This window comes from Bos indicus, chromosome 27, assembly GCF_029378745.1.
Source record: "Bos indicus isolate NIAB-ARS_2022 breed Sahiwal x Tharparkar chromosome 27, NIAB-ARS_B.indTharparkar_mat_pri_1.0, whole genome shotgun sequence".
In the NCBI taxonomy this organism is placed as follows: domain Eukaryota; kingdom Metazoa; phylum Chordata; class Mammalia; order Artiodactyla; family Bovidae; genus Bos; species Bos indicus.
Genome location: NC_091786.1, coordinates 14,922,732 through 14,943,981, shown reverse-complemented (window position 1 = coordinate 14,943,981; position 21,250 = coordinate 14,922,732). Strand labels below are relative to the sequence as shown.

Genomic DNA, 21,250 nt, shown 5'->3' with positions numbered 1-21,250 from the left:
GGACAGAAAGAGGAGCCAGGTTGGCTTAGGACTCAGCAGGCCAGGTTATGGTACAGCCAGGTGTGGTACAGGACAAGAATGAGCATCACAGAGGACCAGGAGATGCTGTGGGCAAAGGCCGTTCGTGACCTGAGGGATCTCTGTATATTTGTTCTATAGAGAAACGTTCACCTATTTTCTTAATTTGGGCTCTTGACTTAAAAAAAAATAATAACATAGTTTAGTTTTAGATCTTCCTATTCTAATAATTTCAAAAATTTCAGCTGAACGTAGTGAGGATCCCTGTTTTTCTGCTCCCTGGATGGAAACCTTTCAGAGAGGTGCTAGATGCTTTTCACTAGACAATCTACTGTCTTGTCCTCCCAGAACCAAAGAGAAGGTTTGCGTGGAGGACTTGGGAATCGATCGGCTGGTTATTTTGGATGTGGGGACGGGAGGAGGCAAAGCAGTGTTCATAGTCTCAGCCTCCATTGGTGGTGGTGGTGGTGTAGTCGCCCAGTCGTGTCTGACTCTTCAGGACCCCAACGATTGTAGCTCACCAGGCTCTTCTGTCCATAGGATTTCCCAGGCAAGAATACTGGAGTGAGTTTCCATTTCCTATTCTGTTCTGTTACAGAAGTTGTGCAGGATTCAAGGCAGGGATCTGGGGAATAGAACAATGTTGGCAGTAGTTCTCAGTCTCCATTGGAATTAGTACAGGATCCAAGGGTTTATTAAGAAGCTACTGGAATTGGACCATGTTCCCTGACCAAAGACTGGGTTCAGCTCCCGTATCTCCTCAGATTAAAAGGAGTGTGATCTTAGAAAACTAATTTCGTCTCTGAGTCATAGTTTTCTCAAGTGTAATGTGATAAAAGTCGCACTTGCCGCTAATTAAACTGTAGATCATGTGAAACACTTTGACGTCTCCACATTGAGAAATCAGAATAATTTAGGTTTTTAAATATATGCAAGTCTGACTGCCTCGTTACTTTTATAAGAAACCTAAAGTGGAAAATGACAACAAAAGAGACTCATGAAAATGAGCAGTTCTTTCCATAATTCCCTAAAATGTTCTTAGTTCCTTTTGGGAAATCAAAGAGATGAAAGAGGAATAAGATGACACATAGAGCTTGGTGGAGATGTTGAGGGGGGTAGAAAGGGGGCCATTGAGAAAGCCAGAGAGGAAGGGGCCCTCAGCAAGGTGGCAAATCCGGTAGCTTTTGTTGTCAAGAAGGGAGAGTTACAGGTCTTCCTGTTGGATGTCAGAGTGTGGGGCTGAGGGAAAGAGACTTGCAGAAAGGTGCTTTGGGAGAGTGGAGTTTTATCTGTGACCTTGGATAATAGCGAGTGTTTATTTAATTATAGATGACAGGTGCATATTCATTGTATTTAATCTTTCCATCATCCCTGTGGGAATGGTGTGGGTTCTATTATTGTCCTCAGTTTACAGCTGTCCACAACATCCTAAGAGACTGCTGAAGAGGCTAAAGCCCTGTAACTAGTGAAAGATTTGAATTCCAGGCTCATGTGACTCCAAAGCCAGACTGTCTCATCGTCACCCTCTCCGGGAGCTGAGAGTTCGCTTCCACGAGTGGAGTGGCAGCCAGACTGCAGGCTTTTCCGAGCCACAGTGAGGGGGCTGTGGTGGGAAGGCAGGTGCACAGTCAAGAGTTTAGCTCTCAAGGGAATGTGACACCTCAAGTCACAAGCAAGTGAGTTTCTTCCCAGAAAGGATAAACTCTTTGGAATTTGTAAAAGAGATGCTACAAGGAAAGAGGATAAACATTCTACCCAACAGGGCGGTCCCTGGTCCTTCCTGGGGATGGGGGACAGGGGGCAGGGGGGCGGGGGGGGGGGGGTGTCAGCGTTTCATACATCTGGTCAACCCTGCTGTTTGTGATTTTTTTTTTTCCCCCAAGAACTGAGCTATACAGTGAGGTAATGTCTTTAAAGTCACGGATATCATGGTGGGAATTTGCTGGGTGGGACTGTGGCTTCCCTAAGGTTTACAGGGCATTCGTGATTGAGTCCAAGCAGCACATGCATTGATAAGAATACTCTGCATGCCTTGGAGCAGCCACTTGAAATTTTTCAAAGCAGAGTCATATCCATCTCACATGATCTTCTGCTCCCGTCTTCTGTTCTTTCCATCCTTATACCCCCGTCTCCAGTGTGGTTTCCCCAGGAGTTGTGTGTGGCTTTTTTGGTCTGATTCTGTTGCTGTCGTAGATAGCAATAGCTTCTCTTCTCTTGAAGAGAAGCGCTCTCATCAAACCACTGAAAGTCAGTCTGTACCCCAGCACTGGCTGTCCCAGAGCTGTTGGTGCTTTCAGAGGTTGGAGGGCTCTGGTGCACTTGAGTAAACCAGAATCGAGAGCCGAGCTTAGGCAGAGGAATTGATTCTCCTAGATTCATTAGTATCAATATGTAGACTCTCGGAAGGCTTTAACAGGCACCATGGATATGGGCTGCTCCACTTGCCTCCACGGAGTCAAGGGGTCTTCAGCTGGGAGTCTGGCCCGTGTCACCGGCCGCCCCGCCCCACCCCTGGGGCAGGATGCTCAAGTGGCCAGGGTCCAGGGCAAACCCTATATGAGAAAAATTCATCCACCATGTGCTCTGAGTTCCTGTCCTTGGGCTCATAGTTGAGGCAGAGCTTTTCCTCCAAAAGTATAAAAGGATTCCTCCCTTAGAGAGAAGGTCAGGAGCTGACGCATGCACGCCCTCCTTCAGAGAAGGAAGAGTTGGGGTCTCCCTAGCACGGAGCTTTACTTAGATAGTAATGCAGCTTCCTTATCCAGGGGTCATCGGGTTGCAGAGGTAAGCATTTCAGGAAGGTAAGCCAGGTGCAATGGTGTTACCTCCTCCAAGGAAGAAGTGGGAAAAAAGGGAACACTAGAGGAGACATTCTAGGCAGAAATGTGCTTTTTAAGCTCTAGCTGATTGAAAACATACACTTGAAACGTGCACTTGGGAGACGAACCTGACCTTGGCATTAAAAGAAAGCAGACAGGGTAGAATTTAAGCTAAGCAAAGGAAGGGAAAAGGAAGTGTTCTCAATTCTTTTTTCTTTTCTTCTTCCTAGCAAGAACCAATTGAGTCACCTTTGGGGCTTAGTAACGGAGTAAGTGATCTTTCTCCTGAGTATGCGGTCCTGACTTCAACTATAAAAACTGAAGTGGATAGTACGGTGAACATCATAGGTAAACTGTTTTGACATCTCATTTCTTTATACACACAAGTAGCCCCTCCGGGGTCGAGAATTTGTAAAACGTGACTTAAAATAACATAGGCTGTGGGAGGAGGGCTTGGAACTGTCTCAGAATGCAAGTTCAGGCCCTCGGATGTCAGGGCTGAAAAATACAATCCTTTGAGGATCAGATAAAGGAACTGAGGTGGATGGACCTCAAGAAAATAGGTAGATGAAAAGAGATTCCACCGCCCGCCCCGCCCCCCGGCTAATCACCGGCAGTTCTCAGTCTTTGCATTTTTGGTTATGTGGACAAATGTATTATTTATTTAACTTGGGAACAAGGAGTGGGGGAGACTGTCCCCACCAGTCCTCACAGCATCTCCTGGATGACGGACCTGCCACAGAGGTGGTGCTCATCTCTCAGAGGCGGAAACAGAAGTGTGTGGCCGGAGGGCATGCTGTGATCCCGCGGAGAGTTCTGAGTACCTTCTGTGCCGCAGAAGCAGCGCTGTGCACGGGGAAATAGATCGGGAGCAAGGCAGGACCAATTCCTAGTTTCATGGAACTGCAGATAACAACAGCTTTGCCGTCTATGTTAAATGCGCCAGAGGGACAGACTGGAGAGATGAGATGATGCTGCTGGGGGAGGAACTGCAGCAGGGGGCTGGCAGCAGACCTGGCCCCATGGACCCCGATGCAGGAACACACTTGGAGGACTAGAGGGAAGGCCAGTGCACCTGGGGAGGGCTCATGAGGCCCTTCAGAAAGGAAGTGGGGTGGGCTTATGGGGGCCTTTGCAGACCCTGGGAAGGAGGTTGGGTTTTTTTCCTCAGAGTGCTGGAGGGTGTGTGTGTGTATGTGTTTAAGTTTTTAAAAATTGAAATATAGCAGATACTAAGGCTCACAGATGTTGCATATACATGCATCATGTAAGCCCCACCCCAGGAGGCTTTTAGGCAGGAGGGTGACAAGCGTGGATTATATCTCAGTAAAGTCCCACCGGGGTGCTGCCGTGAGTGGATGGTGGGGACCCTTTGTAAGAGTGGAGACCAAGCCTTGAACTTGTATTCTGACTCCAGCCCAGGAATCCAGAACCTCTGTTTCTTTGCCCTCAATACCTTTGGTTTCATTTCATTTTGCTCCATTTTGTAAACAATTAGGGCTTCTAACACTGGTGAGAATGGGAAAGATGAAGCAGAGCTCCAAGAGTCAGTCTCACATCTGAGGACCTTCATTTGTGGGTTCTCAGTGGCTTCTCCGATGGCTCAGCAGATAAAGAATCTGCTTGTAATGCGGGAGACACAGGAGACACGGGTTCAATCCCTGGGTTGGGAAGATTCCCCTGGAGAAGGAAATGGCAACCCACTCCAGTATTCTTGCCTGGGAAATCCCATGGACAGAGGAGCCTGGTGGGCTACAGTCCATGGGGTTGCAGAGAGTCGGACATGACCGAGCTACTAAGCACACAGTGTGGGGTTTGGACCGGAAGTTGCAACCGCTGCACGTGGGGTTTTGGAGTTTGGAGTAGAATCACAGGTGCAGGGTCTTCCTTGCACTTGGAGTCTCCAGCAGCGTGCAGGGTGAAGGAAGAATGACACATATGCTGTGTCTCGCGACTGGACGGCCTTGCCTTCCTCGTTGGGATGCGGCACTTCTGCACAGAGACAGATGGCCCCACAGTCATTTTGAGCTGAGTGAACTGTCGAACTGTCGAGCGAGCAGCCTTCTCACTTCCCCTCTGGAGCGAGGCTGCTTGTCTGACCGGAAGTCCGGCTTCCTCCCCTAGGGCCGCTGGGAGCTGCTTCTCCAGCACCTGGGTTTTGATCGTCCCTGTGTCAGCAGACTGTCCTCGGAAAGCTTCGGTCCTCTGAGCTCTTTTTAAAAAGCAAGATATTTGCCAACCCTCCAGGCACGCTTTCTTAAGATTCAGCTTATTTTGAGGGAGCTGTTTGACTTTTGAGCTCCCTTCCTTAAGGAGGGAAATTCAGCCTCAAATAAAATGCCAGACAGAAGCCAGAATTGGACCAGTATTCTTTACTCCCAACCTTTTTTTTTTTTTTTTTAACATTCTGGTTGAGTCTTCAGTACATAAATTCTCTGTCAGGTTGGTTGTTCTTCGCCCTTTGGTGTAGTGGGCGTTGCATGGCGTTGGTACTGCATGGTCGTTCCTTCTGGGGCAAAGATGAAGGTCAGGTCTGGTTAGAGAATCACCAACTGGATTAAATGATTCTCTTCCGAAGAATAAAATCATAATGGATGGCAGTAAAATGAGTTTGAATATCTCTTTCTAACTAGTCAGTGGCCCTTGCAAAGGTGTGTAATGATAGATGCAGTGGATCCATGCAAGTATTTGAAAGAAGTGGGTACTTTGTGATTATTGCTAACAGAACCACTAGTTCAGATTTTAAACCCTTCTCAGAGCCTTGTCTCCACTCTCCCAAGTGATGGTTAATTAGCCATTCCAGCCTCTGTGATGTGTGGACCAAGATGAAAAACATAGCTGTTTCTGATTCTGAGGCTCCTGTGGCATTGGAGAGATTTCTTTTCTGGGCTGTCTTTACTTTCTAAAAAAATGTTTTATTTAAAAATGACACCATTTCTTGCTTTCTATTTATTGGTCTCTAAACCCAGAGTTCCTTCCAGTTTTGTATCCAGGCACAAAGATGAAAACTTCAAGATGTTTTCATTCCCCTCTTATAAGCCCATGTTTATGAGATTAAAAATGGGAGCTGAAATGAGTCCTTAATACAAGAGCCTTTTCCTCGTTGTTGGTCGGCTCTGTCCCTGGGGAAATAGATTGAAAATCAGTATCTTAATCCCGTGGAGGCCAGCCAGCCAGTATATTTTTATTCTGGAGATGGGTGCTCTGTGTGGTAAGCAAATCCAGTAAGGGCGTAAACAGCGAAATGTACTGTTACCCTGACAAATGAACTCTTGCTGGATCTCAGCTGTGTTTCACTTTTATTCTTAGGGCAGCAGGAAAACACACACACATACACACGTGCACTAGTGCACACACACTCACAGTTAGCGGGCAGTGTCCTGGGCTCACCTTCTTGTCCATATCAGCTGAATGTACTTCCAGATTTAGCTGGCTGTGCACTCCAAGAGGGGGTGTGGTGTCTCAGTACTTAAACCAGGTGTTTTCCCATTTCCTCTCTCCTGAGCATTTAAATGCACAGGTCAGCACCCTCCAGCACCCTTACCTGCTACCCCTTTAAGAGGAGGGAGGAAAAAAAAAAACACTCCTTATTGTTATTTTTACTTTTCTTTCACATTGAATTATTTCGTGTATGTGGCAACTTCTGTTTTTAGGAAGTGGAAGAAGCCAGAAACATGCTGGATTGTTCTGATAATACCCTGCTGGCCTACTGCCCGGGTCAGCAGGGCCTCTGCTGAGCTGTATTGAAATCACCTCCAGGCCAGTGTGTAAAGTCTGCAGGTGCGGAAATTCTGTCTCCCTGGCTTAGGTGGGGCTTCATCACCCCCATTGTGTTCCTTGATAAAAGTAACCCCACCCTGCAAGAAAGCAAAGACTGCTGTGAAATAAGGAAGGCTGTTCATGACCCTGAAGTAAATCAAGCAGGCCTTGGGTAACTAGACATAGACAGTTAGGAAATAATGTGATTTGGGTTTTGCCTTGATTTTGGTGGCCCAAATCACACAGTCTTAGGACGTACCTTTTTTTTTTTGGTTCCAAATTTTACTGACTTCATCTAAAGTAAACCTAGAGTAGCTTTTTTTTTTTCAGCCACGCTTAGAAACTTTGAGTATCTACAGGAGCAGAAAACAACAAAAAAGGCGCAGAGGAGATTCAGAACTAAGAGACCAAACTTAGGGCCTCACAGTTACAACTTAAGATCGGCAGCCTCTGGCACCAGATTTCATAATTGTTTGAGGATGGCCTGCCAGTGGAGGAGATGCAAGAGATGCGGGTTCGATGCCTGGATTGAGAAAATCTCTTGGAAGAGGGCACGGCAACCCACTCTAGTACTCTTGCCTGGAGAATCCCATGGACAGAGGAGCCTGGCGGGCTATGGTCCATAAGGTTGCAAAGAGTCAGACAAGACTGCAGTGACTTAGAACGCACACAAAGATGATGCTCAGACTGTAAGGTTGTCTTCATTTTTTCAGCTCCTTTGTGGCTCGTTCAGTTCCCCATTTTCCCTGATGCTTCAGATATGAGAAATTCCATCTACGAGATAAAAAAGTAGCTTTGGGGTGACTCTTTAGATGGAAGGCACCCCTCTTGAGAAGGGGCGAATAAAGGCTCTCCATGCTGGTTCTCAGTGGGCTGGGCCTTGTCCTGGAGGCTCTTGGGGACAGGGTCAGAGACCCGATATCCAGTTTTATCAGGACCCTGAGAAAGCTCTTAGCCATCGGGTGGTCCGTGTATGAGGTGTAAATCGAGATCTCACAGCGTACCAAGACACAACCGATAATACATCTTGTTTTTGTTCGGTGAACTGGACCTTGGAAAACCCAGGGTGACAGAGGTTAGCCAGCACAGGACGTGATCTCCGTCCCGCGTGCCCCTGCAGCCCGGGGAAATGGAGGTGGAGGTTTTATTTATTTTTCAACCTTTAAGGAGTTTTTATTTACCCAAGCAAGTTGTCAACTTTTCATGAGGCTATAGATGTTTTTCTCCTCCTCCCTCTCTCTTGCCACCTCTGCCTCATTTATAATTAACTGTCTAATCCCGTCTTCCCTGGTCGTATTTCTCAAATCCGTCCTCTTCTATTTCTGATGCGACTCCCAGTCACCTTCGCACTGGCCCGAGCTCTGTGTCCACACTGCCCCTTCTCCACGGAGTCGTTTGTCCCAAAGTGCCAGTCTCACCCTGTCCCCACTGCCCTGGCCCAGGACCAAGGCCCTCACGTCCACAGGCTCCTGGTGACCTAGTCCCTGTCCACCTCTTTTATACCTGTGTTTGAACTTGAATGACTCTGAACGGTTTGATTCTATGTGTGCATCCAGGGAGAAAAAGGTTTAGGGCATGGGTTCTGTTTCTGTGGGTGGATGCTAAGTCTCTGTCTGCATAGCAGAGTGAGGATGGGGCATTTGATGGCTTCATCAGGGAGGGTATGCCACCAATCCATGAGGTCTTACCCGGGTTTCTGCTCCCAGAGAGTTGACCCTTGAGACAAGTTGATTAACTCAACTGAGTTTTTACTAGAAGACACTGTTTGCTCCCCTTTGTAGCAGAGCAGCATAGGATGCTGTTTTCTGATGAGAGTGAAGAGTGTATACTCTCATCACACTCTGGCTCTACCCTGCACCCCTGTAGACCTGTCACTGTTGGGGGGCAGTGTGCCCCATGTGGGGACAGAGCTCCCTTCTCTGAAAGTACTAACCTTGTAGACACTGTCTCTACCACCCTTGAATGCCTAAACCAAATCGTGGCCAGACTCTTTTATCTAAAAGGAAAACAAGAGTACCAGATAAAAGTTAACAGGATGGGGCTCCAGACCTAGTTCTGCAGGTTTCTGTTTGTCACATGACCCTAGGCAAACTCCCTAACTTCTCTGAGACGCACATTTCCTCGTGTCTAAAGCAGAAATGATAAAACTGATTCCGCCCACCTCGCAGGGTTGTTGCAAGCATCTGGTGGGTATCACGAGAAATCACTGTGTGATTGAAAAGTGAAAGTGAAGGTCGCTCAGTCGTGTCCGACTCTTTGCGACCCCGTGGACTATCCAGTCCATGGAATTCTCCAGGCCAGAATACTGGAATGGGTAGCCTTTCCCTCCTCCAGGGGATCTTCCCAACACAGTGATCGAACCCAGGTCTCCCACATTGCAGGCGGATTTCTTTACCAGCTGAGCCACCAGGGAAGCCCAAAGTGTGGTTAGAAGATGGTAAAATGATACTATGCTTGTGATATTATCAAAATCATATTAAAATAGATTTGATTAAGAGAAGTTTTCTCTTATGTTACATCATCAGGGCTGGTCTTCACAGTTTAAGTTCTCAAACTTCAGATGAGGTCAGAGAGAAATTTCTCTCCGTGGTAGCTTGCAAATGGCCTGCTTTTCTATGCCTTCAGCTGGACCCTGCAGCCGCCTGAGTGACCTTGACAATTTACCCGGCTTCCCTGGTTTTCAGCTTTTTTTCAGCTGCCAAGTGGTAGGACCAACCCACCTTCAAAGAACTTTTCCATTCCTAGCAGGCTACTTTTAAGATCTTTCTCTGAGGCATGGGGGCAACTACTTTCTTGGGTGGAGCCCTGCATTAAGTCAACAGTTATTAATAAAGTGAGAATGACCTTTTAAGGAATCAAACTGGCTCATCAGTAACGAGCCATGAATAATATTGTTGTAAGTCTCAGCAACGAAGTCCCGATAAAATTACATTCCTGTGGGTGTCTCTTTTCCTGATGTGCTGACCTTCATAAGCTAGAGGAGCTTAGTGGATTCCTTGCTCCTCTGGCCATTCGAGAATTTCCTTGGCACCCAATATAGAACTGTTGAAAAGCAATTTCACTATTGGTTATGAGCCCAGAGTTTTATTAAGGTGAGATTTGAAAGTTTTTCTCCTAAGAGGGGCTCAGAAAGCCCTGGGTAGCTCAGTTTGAACTTCCTTAACTCTTTCAGGAGACGGTGCTGCTGAGTACTGGAGAGGGAAAGCTGAATGTCCACCCTGAGACTGCCACTTAACCAGCTGTCTGACCATTGAACTCTCTGTTAGCTATTTGATTCTCCATGATGTTTTTCCACCTGTGTAAGACAGGGTGATAATCATATCTTCCCCATGGAGTTGTAAGGTCTCACAGGTGATCATCCATGGGGGGGAAGACAAACTTCAGGGCCCAGAAGATGTTAGGTTTTGTTCTTATTGGTTATCAGGATCATCCAGCACCTAGAGGGCTCCCACTCTTGTCCTTTCATGCTGTAGCACAAGGGTCCCCAACCCCAGGTTCTTGGAAAAATCATCTTCCACGAAACTGGTCCCTGGTGCCAAAAAGGTTGGGTACCGCTGCTTGAGCAGATTGCTAACTCTGCTCTTCTTGTGACTTTTCATTCCTCAGGAATCAGTGGCTCTGTCTGTGTGGTCCCCTGGGGGTAAAGTTTGGTGATTCAGGGAAATCAGTTCGCATCTGTCTCTATAGATGGGTAAAGAGAAGGAGATTGATCAAGGCTGGTGTGTAAAGCCCATCCAGAGAGCATCTCAGACGTGTGGGACCTCTGCGCTTCTCTCTTGGACTTGCGACTTACGAGCTGGAAAGTTTCTAAAGTGTCCTTGGTCGTGTTCAGATGGAGAGCGGCGCTCGTCCCTGTCCCAAGCACAGAGCTACACGCTCTCAGGGTGATGCTTGGCCTTAAACCTCGTGGACTCATATTAACTGGGTACCAGATGTAGCCCAGAAAGCAAAAACTTATTTTCTCTCTTTGTCACTGGTATTCAGGATACACTTAAAAATTGAATTAGAGGTGCTTATCTACTTTTGGTCTGAAAGCATGTATATTAAGTGAAATACAGTAAAAGCAGCCCTCTTAGAAGGTGTGCAGCTCTGTGAATTTTGATGGATGTCCTCTGTGGTGTGACCACCGCTATATTTAAGACATAGGTCACTTTCCTCACCCCCAAATGTTTTTATGTCCCTCCTGCAAGCCCCTGGCGGCTATGGTTGCTCTGTCTTTATCACTTCACCTAGATTTTTAAAATCCCACTTGCCAGGAGTCCTGAAATTCTCTAGAAGACATCCGTTGTTCCATCCGGTACTCACAAATGGTCCTGAACTCTTGCAGGCTTCTGGCTCCCGCCAGGGAGCCTTGCTCTGTTTATTCATCTCTTTACTCAGCAGAGTCATCGAGCTGCTCTGCGGTCCAAGCCGCAAACGTGTGCTGTGACTCGAGACACAGAGTCCTCATGCAGGTTCTCGGCTCTCTCGGGAGCCACAGCGTGGTTGGGAGATGACATGCATGAACACAGAGTTTAATAAAGAGACAGAGAATTAATGGGCCACGTGAGGCCGAAAGTCAGGACACGTCCCGAGATCACGTCACGTTGTCGTTTTGGCTGAGCTTTGGGGACAGCAAGCGAGGGGCCCACAGGAAGAAGAGGGCAGCTCTGTTCTGGGTTGGGGCGGGGGCAGGAAAAGGCCCCCCGAAAGCAGAAGCATCTGACTCCTGCCTGCCATTCACCCTCCCCTTCTCCCCTCCCGCTCGCTGAAGCCTTTGATTTCCTGGAACTGGAAAAAAATATTCCACTTCCTGAACTTTCATCACGGGCCCTCTGCTTTCTGTTCCTTTTCACGACTGTCCTCGGCTTATTCTCTGGATCATTGCGTGCTGGCCTCCAGCCCCGCTGGACTTCTCACAAACCAGATCCTGGCCTAGACTGTGCTTCCTCGTGTCCTCCTAGGACCTGATAGCCAGGCCTTGTACAAAGACGATGCTCCAGAAATCTCTTGTCAGTTGAATGACTGAGTTGGGCCTTCTGGGGGAATACCTTGAGGAAGAGAATTCCTGGTCAGAACAAAGGGATGCAGTTAGGAAGATGCTTGAATGGCCACCATTGTTTATACTCCCTAGAATGATAGTGCAAGGGAGAAAGGACTTTTGGAGGATTGGAAGTTAAAGCGGCCTTGATTTAAATGAAATTTATAAAAGATCTTAGCGTGTAAGATCTCACACACACACACATGCACACACAGACACACCTTGTTAGGTTTTCATATCCACCCCCAGTTAGGGAAAGGAAAGACGCCATCTCGCTTTCCTGCCGTCTTATTTTCCTTGGGAGAAGAGGCAGAAGAAACTTGAGAGAGGTCAGTGTCAGTGCTCAGTGTGTGTCTGGTGAGCAGCATAATGGATGCTCTCAGGCCCGAGTAGGATCATCCAAAGGATAAAATAAGAGTTTGGGAGTCTGTCTGCCATATGTAGCCTGCCCTCCTCTTCTTTAATTTTATGCGACCCCCTCCAGGAAGACCTTGGTGGCATCCAGTTTCCATTCCATTCCTTCTGCCATGACTTTGAGGAGTCTGTTATCACATCCGCAAATCTCCTTTCCCAGTTTCTTCTGCACCTTTCTTTTCTTTGCTAGAAAATCCATGGATTCTCACTCCCTTCTAAAACCTCCCCTGTATAGAAATCAGGTTATGTTCTCCCTACCTTGTGCTGGTCATTTCATCACCCCTCATTGCCCAGGCAGTTCAAACAGAAACCCATGTATAAACAGAAATCAAAATACTTGGAGCAGTGAATGCAGGAACTGGCCCATGATGCTAATAACTTCTCCAGGAGACTGGAATGTGGCTGCCTTCCCGCCTAACCTGAACCTTTTCCAGGTGGCCAGGGACGCAGAGCACTGCCCATGATCCGAGCCGAGTGACTTCGGAGAAGCCACTGTACTTCTCTGTGCCCAAGTGTCTTCATTTATAATGGGATAGCGATGCTTTCCCTGACATTCTCATGTGATAAAATGTTAAAGTAACTTACGCACAAGCGTAAGTTGATTATGGGTACGGAGTGCTTTGAGAGAGGCCCTTGGGAAAACGTCGGTCCTGTTTGCTTATGGGTGCCAGTTTTCAGCGATATCCCATCCAATCAGTTGCCAACAGAAGTATGTGGTCTGCTCTGTTTGAAAGTGGGACAGGGCATTAGGGGCATTCAGATTAAAACCACAGTGAGGTATCACCAACATGTATCAGAATGAGTAAAGTCAAAAAAGTAATGATGACACCAAAATCTGGTGAAAATGTGCATCAGTGAGCTCATCCATTCATTGCTGGTGGGAACGTAAAATGGTGTGGCCGTTCTGTACGCTACTTTGGCAGTTTTTTGTAAAACTAAACATCTAATTACCACGTGATCCAGCAATTGCACTCTTGCACCTTTGTCCCAGAGATGGATACTTATGTTCAGATAAAAACTGCGTGAATGGCCATAGCAGCCTTATTTATAATAGCCAAAGAATGGAACATACTACAAGTCCTTCAGTGGGTGAATAAAAGCAGACCGTGGTACATCCACATCATGGAATATTACTCAGCAGTGTGAAGTAACCAACTCCTGATAAACACAACAACTTGGATGAATCTCCAGGGAATTACACTGAGTGAAAACAACCCGTCTCAAAAGGTTACCGTGTGAGTTCATCCGTGAGGCCTGCTTGAAATGACAAAAATTATAGAAATGGGAAACACATGAGCGGATGTCAGGGGTTAGAGACAAGGGGAGGAGGCAGAAGGACAGTGGATAACGGTTATAGAAGATGCTTGTAATGATTAGACTGTTTGGTGTTTCGACTGTGGTGGTGGCTATGTGAAACCACATGTGTAATGAAATTGCCAGAACTAAGTATACACACAAACACACACGCAGGAGTACAAGTGAAACAAGGAAATCTGAACAAGACGCATAGATTATCAGTGTCAATGTCCTGATACTGTACGATGGTTTAATAAGGTGTTACCATTGGAGGACACATGGCAAAGGGTGTGTGGGATCTCTGTATTATCTCTTACAACTGCATGTGAATCTCCAGTGATCGCAAACTGAAAAGCTTGATTTAAAAAAAGATTGAGGCAGGATTCAGAGCCAAGGTGGTCAGAATTCATCTTGTTAAGTGTTTTGAGGAGCTGATGCTGCGAAGCTGTGTTAGAACTGGGAAGGCAGTCTTTTCGATCGTTCTGATATGACATCTTTTGCCTGCAGAGGAGGAAGAGGGTGGAGAGTATGAACAGAGCGTCCCACAGCTAGACATGACACAATAGGGTGGATTTTGGTGGTCCTTCCTCTTTGTTAAAGTTTGATGAGCTCTCTGGACCCCAGGACCCAGAAACTAGCACAGCAGCTTCTTTTAGAGGAGGAGCAGAGAAGAGAAACGGGTCACGTTCGCAGCACTGCTTCCCTCTTGTGCCCTGGGGCTGGGTCTGGATGGGGCCCGTGCTCCTGCAGCCTTGGCCCTGGGAGGGTTGAGTTTGGGATGCTGCCACACATGAGCACCATTGGCAGGGCTATTTCAGCCCTGGGGAGCCAGGTTATTGGCAAGCTGCTTCTCCAGGGACATTAACCCAAAGTGAAGGCTTGTTCTTATTTCATGGCAGATGACATTTGATAACTGGGACTCCGGCTCCTGGGCTCTCTCGGGGGAGGTTTTCTTTCTTGAGAGTGCATGCCAGGATGGTACAGACTGGTGATGGTGGCACATGATGGCCGTCTTTTCTTTAAAGTCGTAGGACAGTCACATCTGGACGGCACCTATGAGGATCAAGAGATTGTCGCTAACCCACCGGACATCTGCCAAGTTGTGGAGGTGACCACCGAGAGCGATGAACAGCCGGTCAGCATGAGTGAGCTCTACCCCCTGCAGATCTCCCCCGTGTCTTCCTACGCAGGTAAGGGGCTGGGTGGGTCAGAATCTCTGCCACTGAACGAGGAACAAGGCAAGGAGATCCTTTAGTCTAAGGTCACCCATTTCACCAACACAGCAGACAACCTCTCCTCCTTCCTAAGGATTACTCTGGCTGGAATTATTCTGTCTTTAATGTTCTCAAGCACCATCTCCTTAGACACTTTTGTTCTCAGTTCCAAGTCTTGGTCACATTTCACTTGATCACCCGTAACATATTCACGCATGACTAATGAATAAGAAGATTTCTTTGGGGGGAGAAGTATGTTCGATTTTACAGATGTTATAGAAAGATGTTGCAGAAAAACCTGAACGAAAGTTTTGGCCAGTGTAACAGTTCATCTGTGTCTGTTTTATTTGCACACATTATCAGAAATTTGGAAGGGTGTTTTTCATGGAATCTGAGTTTGTCCCACCTGGGTAGGACCTTAGGGATCACCTCTTCCAGTTCCTTCATCGGAAGTGAAGGGATTGCTCCAGGCCCATAAGTGTTTGGGTCAGAATTTGAACTGAACCTGCAGACCCCACGTTCCACCAAGTTTCCTTGTCATCTCCACATAGGTTCCGCTTCTTTTTCAATTTAGCACAGCTTCTCATTGAGCATTTTGAACTCTCCAGGGAATGTCCCCAGACTGGCAGAAATTGGCCCCGATGTCAGAGCGTTAGGACCAGATTCAGCGGGCTCTCCCATCCTTAGAGGATAAAGTGGTGGTTCCCTTCCTCCACCAACATTACGTCTTACCCTCCTTCTGACGATCTCCACTTGACTTTTTGGGACTCAGTTATAATTATGAAATGTAAGGTCTAAGTCAGGGTTATTACAGGTAAAAAGTGGATGTCCTCTGATGGGTAACCCCAGTCGCTCAGGTCAGGAGTTCTTCCCAGTGCTCTTTATGTGCTGCCAAGTAGCGTGTCCTTCAGTCTGGGCACCACCCCAGTGACTGGCACAGAGTCGGCTTCAGAATTAGGTGGATTCATGTGACACATCGTTTGTACATTAGCAGCCCCTAAATTAACCTTCTGTTTCCTGAACCCCAACTTGCTTCCATGTCAACTTAATTTTTTTTCGATTGTGGTAAAATATCTGTAGTATAACATTTACCACTTTAGCCTTTTCGTTACTATTTTTTGGGGGCCATGATGTGTGCCATGTGGGATCTTGGTTCCTCGAACAGGGATGAACCCATGCCCTCTGCTGTGGAAGTGAGAAGTCTTAACCGCTGGGCTGCCAGGGAGGTCCCCCCGCTTCAGCTATTTCAGCGGCATTCAGTGCCTTAACCATGTTGTGCAAGGAGCACCCCGTCCATCTCTAGAGCTCTTTCACTTTGCAAAACTGAAACTTCGTGCCCGATATACAGTAACTCCCCATCCGCCTCCCCCCAGCCCCTTGGCAGTCCCCCTTGTACTTTCTGTCTCTCTGCATTTGGCTACTCTATGTACCTCATATAAGTGCAGTTATACAGTATTGGTTCATTTGTGACTGGCTTATTTCACTTTGCAGAATGTCCTCAAGGTCCTGACTTTCTTTTGTGCTGCAAACATAAAAGGAAAGTGAGAAGCAACCTTGGCTACAAGAGGCCTATAATCTGCCAAACAGGCTAAGCTTGTCATCAGTTATTTATTCATGAAACATCTTTTGAACTCCTGTGTGTACCATTCCCTGTAATAGGAACTATGACGATACTGTTTGCTGCGTGTGTGTTGTGCCCTGGAAACTATGCTAAGTGCTGGATGTTGACTGGCTTATTTAATTGTCAGGAGAATAGCCCTGGGTACTGTCATTATTATGTCTTTAAAAATGAAGTATCTAAGGCTGCTGGGGTGAAGCGGTGTGTCCAGAGATGGACAATCTATAGCACAGTGGGACCCACGCGTGGCTGATGCTGTTCTTAGCCCTTGCACTGCGATGCTGCCCTGCAGGAACTCGTGGGGCTCTGCCATTCAGAGCAGTCCACATGCCAGGATCTCAAGGGCCAAGCAAAGGAGGCAGAGCCAAATGCTTATGCCCTGATTCTACAGTGGAGATAACTGAAACCTGAAACACTCAGCCACTTTGCTTTTGTTTCCCTGACCATGGCTGCAAATGTGTGGCTGCTCTGTGTCATGCATTGCAGGCATTATTACATCGTTTTTTTTTTGTTTGTTTTGTTTTTAAAGGGGTTAGTGCTTTAGAATCAACTTTTCTATTTATCTGTTGAGTAAGAGTTTTCTGAAGTGTTCTTGGGGATTCTGGAAGGGCCTCTTCTTGCTGTTCTGCCAGCAGTAGCATTTTGCCTTTGCAGAAGAATCCCAAGAACAGCTGATTCATGCAGAGAGAAATGAAAATGTCATTACCCTTTTCAGGACATTTGCAAGATGTGAAAAGAAGGATTTTAGTGCCAGGCTGGCAGGCAGCAGGGGTTTGCTCGGAGCCTGGTGTTTCAGCCTGGCCTTTATTTTTTTCCATTGTTTTCATTGTCTGAATTCTCCAGAACCCTTTGCGGGGAGGCTTATTGGATAGAGCCAAGATAAGTCATCACTACCACTTTTCTAGAACCCAGGACACAGCAGAAACTTATCTGTTACTGACCATGGGTAGCTAAAATCTTTCAGTCAGGAATTCCATAGCTTGCTGCTAGGAAAGACAGCTTCTTGGTTGTATTCCTTTTTAAACTTGATGGTCTCCACAAAAAAAATAGGCTGTTTGCCTGTTTTTCATGACAGGGTCCCTTTGTTTGAACTATTCAAGTGAATTTCAGCCTTCTCTAACCACTTTCATTCATTTAGGAAACTGGTATTTGGAGGCAGTTGTTTGCTATTTTTTTCCTCCCTACTGATCATTGAAATAGAATCCCAGTAGTATTACAAAAACCACATTCATTGTTGCAACTCGGTCTTCTCCGTGGTCTAAATATGATGTTGAGCAAGAAAAGGGACAGTTTCTTTGAGTGGAGGTACTTGCCCTGTGGGCTTCCCTGGTGGCTCAGTGGTAAGTAATCTGCCTGTAGTTCAGGAGACATGGGTTCAACCGGTGGATTGGGAAGAGCCCCTGGAGGAGGAAATGGCAACCCATGTCAGTATTCTTGCCTGGGAAATCCCATGGACAGAGGAACCCTGATGGACTGCAGTCCATGGAGTCACTAAAGAGTCGAACATGACTTAACTACTGAGCACACACACTTGCATTATGTTATTAGAAGACAACATGAAATTCTAGTTGGATTCATGAAACTTTATTCTGGGAAGGGATGTCCCAAAGCCCAACCCTGGGAAACTCTAGAGAAGAGTCCTTTTTATTTTTAAAGATTCCGGTGTGTGAATAGGGATTATTTATTATGTTGTTGGTGGCTTAATAAGAGAAATCACAGTAGTACTGGGGGGAAGGCTGGATGAGAGGATGGAGAAGAAGGCAGAAGACAAAAGACTGATTTGTAATAACTGAGAGAAGGGAGACCAGCCACTAGCAGAAAAGACTTTGGGTCCTTCAGGAAACCGGAGCAGGCTTGTGTTTTGTTGGGTGCAGCAAAAATAAGAGTGCTTTAAGAGGACTCTGGTTTGAAAGACTTCCCTGGTGGTCCAGTGGTTAAGAATCTGCCTTCTAATGCATGGGATGCAGGTTTGATCCCTGGTCGGGGAACTCAGATTCCACATGCTGTGGAGCAGCTAAGCCTGTGTGCTGCAACTGGAGAGAAGCCTGCATCCCGTAACAAAGGATCCCACACGCCACAGCTAAGACCTGATGCAGCCAAATACAGAAATAAATATATATATATAATTTTAAAGAGGGCTCTGATTTGAACCTTTTCATTGAGACTTGTAGTAACAGTCATGGAGGAAGTGATCGAGGGAAAAGAATCCTTGTCAATCTTATTAATAAAACTTGTTGAACAAGTCTTCCAGAAAATGTACCAAGATGTCATTGTGCAAAAGGGCTGTGACGGAAGACGTGTTGTCTCCTTCCAAATCATGTTCCTAAGATGGTCTGACAATAAAAACTGGGCTAAGGGGACTCCCCTGGCAGTCCAGTGGTTAAGACTCCGTGCTTCCACTGCAGGGGGCATGGGTTAGATCCCTGGTCAGGGAACTAAGATCCTGCGTGTCAGGCCACACAGCCAAAAAAAATAGAGCTAAAAAAAAAAAGAAAGAAAGAAACTGGGCTACGTGGAGAGTGAGCCTAAGACTAGCGTCATTGTAAAACTGCAGGTCCTGGAGGGAGCACCCAAACCCACTCCGGGTGCTTCTGGGAAAACAGAGACCAGAAAGATCAATCAAACTGCTTAGGTACCTGCTATTACTCTGTAAACACTACAACTTACTCAGACTGTGCTTAAGAGGCAACTCCCCATTTTTTTTTAATTCCATTTTACTCAAAGCAAATCAGAACCCAAACTGAAACTAATGAAAAGGAAAAATAAAACAACTCATATTGATGTGTCAGTAACAACATTGATCTGGAAGCAGCAGCTGCTGTGAACTTGTAAGTTCTGTGAAAATACTGGTGGTGAAGTAAAACCCAAGAAAACAGGAAAATAGGTATGCGTGGCCCCCAACAAAGCACTTTGAGCCAGTGACCCAGGAGTCACTGTAAGTACCGCTGTTCTTCTAGAGAGAAGGGTTTGATATCCTCAGGCTGGGGCTTCAAGCATCCTTTGCTCCTAAGCTGAAGGCACTCGAGGCCGTTCTTTTAAATACTAAAAACTAGAAAAATCAGGAACTTCCTGATGGGCCAGTGGTTAAGACTGCATGCTTCCAATGCAAGGGGCAGGGGTTCGATCCTTCGTCCGGGAACTAGGATCCCACATGCCGTGCGGAGCATCCAAGAAAATGCTTTAAGAAAATAAATAGAAATCTCAGTTTGCTAATATGGAGATTCTTCAAAACTGCTTCAGAGGGAATTGACCTTCCTTTAGAAATGATGTTCTTCCGCAGACACTTATGTCAGCTGAAAACAGAAGTTCGGAGCATGTGTATCTCCTCTTGTCTCCAGCAGTTTCCCTGAAGTTGTACTTAAAGGTGGATAACATTCTGATCCCATTTATGGTCATGCCAGGTCCCAGCACAGAGTCTTCCCAGAGACTGCATCCCAAGCCCCTCCCACGTTGGTGACTCAATTCCCTGCTGGTTTTTGCCCATTTCCAACAAGCCTGGTGGCATCCTGTGTTTATTTGAAGGGGAGAGGAACAGAAGACGAAGTATTTCTATAGGGTGATTAGGAGGAATTGGAGGGGCTGGACCTACAGGAAAGGAAGAGAAACCTCGACTCGACTTTGGAGCCCTACGAAGCTAATGCTCAAAACGGAATGGGGATCTTGAAGTTTCGTGGGAGGTCGGAGCTGCAGGAGAGCTTCAGTGCCCGGAGCCCGGGCATCAGAAGGCTGGTCTGTCTTCCCTCCCTGCACTGACTCAGACCATCACACTTGAGTTGGTTTCTCAACATCTCTGTTCTGCTTTCTTCTTGGGAGTGGCAGCCACTGATTTCTGTCTCCTCTTAGGAGTCCTGGGCTAGCTGGAAGATTAAGCCAGGAGGGGTGCTTTCCCTTGCTGTTGTTTTTACAATAATGTGTTTTGGTGGGGAAGGGTCTCTTGTGCCTGGCGTTGCTGGTTTGCCCCAATAAAGAGGGTCAGGGCTTCCCGGGCGTCTGCTACCTCTGCTGGACGGGCCGGTTTTCTGGCTGCGGGTGGTCAGCCGTCTGCAGTGGCTCAGGCCTGGGTGAAGTCACTGAAGTACAGTGACCGAGAACGGTGCTGAGAGGCCCCAGGATGGGCCCCGTGTCATCACTTTCAGCTTCCTTGTTTGAAGAATGATTCTGTGCCTCAGTTTGTCCATTTGTTCCCTAGCCTTTAGTTCGTGGAGGGGCTGGTCTAGGACTGGTGCTCTGTGTGGTCGGAAGGGCTCTGTCTGGGCTGGGGGGCTACCTGGTCATAGCCATGCCACCAGCAAGGTTGGAGGCTGGAGGCCAGGGCCTCTGTAGGTTTGAAGTGGAAAGGGTAGAAGCCACGAGAACACACAACATCTTCTGCCCAATGAAGGTGGGGTGGGGTGACAGGACCTGCTTCCTGACTTAGGGTCCTTGAGAGACTGAATAAGACCTGCAGGCAAAGTGCTGGCCCACGGCTCACTAACCCTGTACTGCTGCTGCTGCTGCTAAGTCACTTCAGTCGTGTCCAACTCTGTGCGACCCCTTAGATGGCAGCCCACCAGGCTCCCCTGTCCCTGGGATTCTCCAGGCAAGAACACTGGAGTGGGTTGCCATTTCCTTCTCCAATGCAGGAAAGTGAAAAGTGAAAGTGAAGTCGCTCAGTCGTGTCCGACTCTTAGCGACCCCATGGACTGCAGCCTACCAGGCTCCTCCGTCCATGGGATTTTCCAGGCAAGAGTACTGGAGTGGGTTGCCATCGCCTTCTCTGACTAACCCCATAAACATTCACTAATATGGCTTCCCTTCAGGCCTTGTCTGTAAAGTGAGTGACCCCGAGGGTGACCTCTAAGTGTCCCTGTATTTTGGAAGTTCTCCCTTCTGTGCGTTCATTTCTCGATGTTGTGAACCCTGAAAAACTGCACGCCATCAATTTAGTATTTGAAACACTTAAAATTTTTTTTACTTAAAAATCAAAAGTAGTTTGCTTAAAAATTTTTTAAAAATTATTTTTACTTGAAATTTTGGGGATTCCCTGGTAACTCAGTGGTGAAGAATATATTAATACCTGCCGATGCAGGAAACTCAGGTTTGATCCCTGGTC

At 47.0% G+C, this 21,250-nt stretch overlaps 1 protein-coding gene across 2 annotated transcripts in view; it reads left to right on the top strand.

The window, feature by feature from the left end:
• IRF2 (interferon regulatory factor 2) overlaps positions 1-21,250 on the top strand; it is an 83,716-nt gene that overhangs the window by 58,038 nt on the left and 4,428 nt on the right. For both annotated transcript variants that reach the window (XM_070781707.1, XM_019953488.2), the window contains exons 6-7: positions 3,068-3,185; positions 14,352-14,516. In XM_070781707.1, the coding sequence (XP_070637808.1) occupies positions 3,068-3,185; positions 14,352-14,516 (283 nt within the window). The remainder of the gene's footprint in view (positions 1-3,067; positions 3,186-14,351; positions 14,517-21,250) is intronic.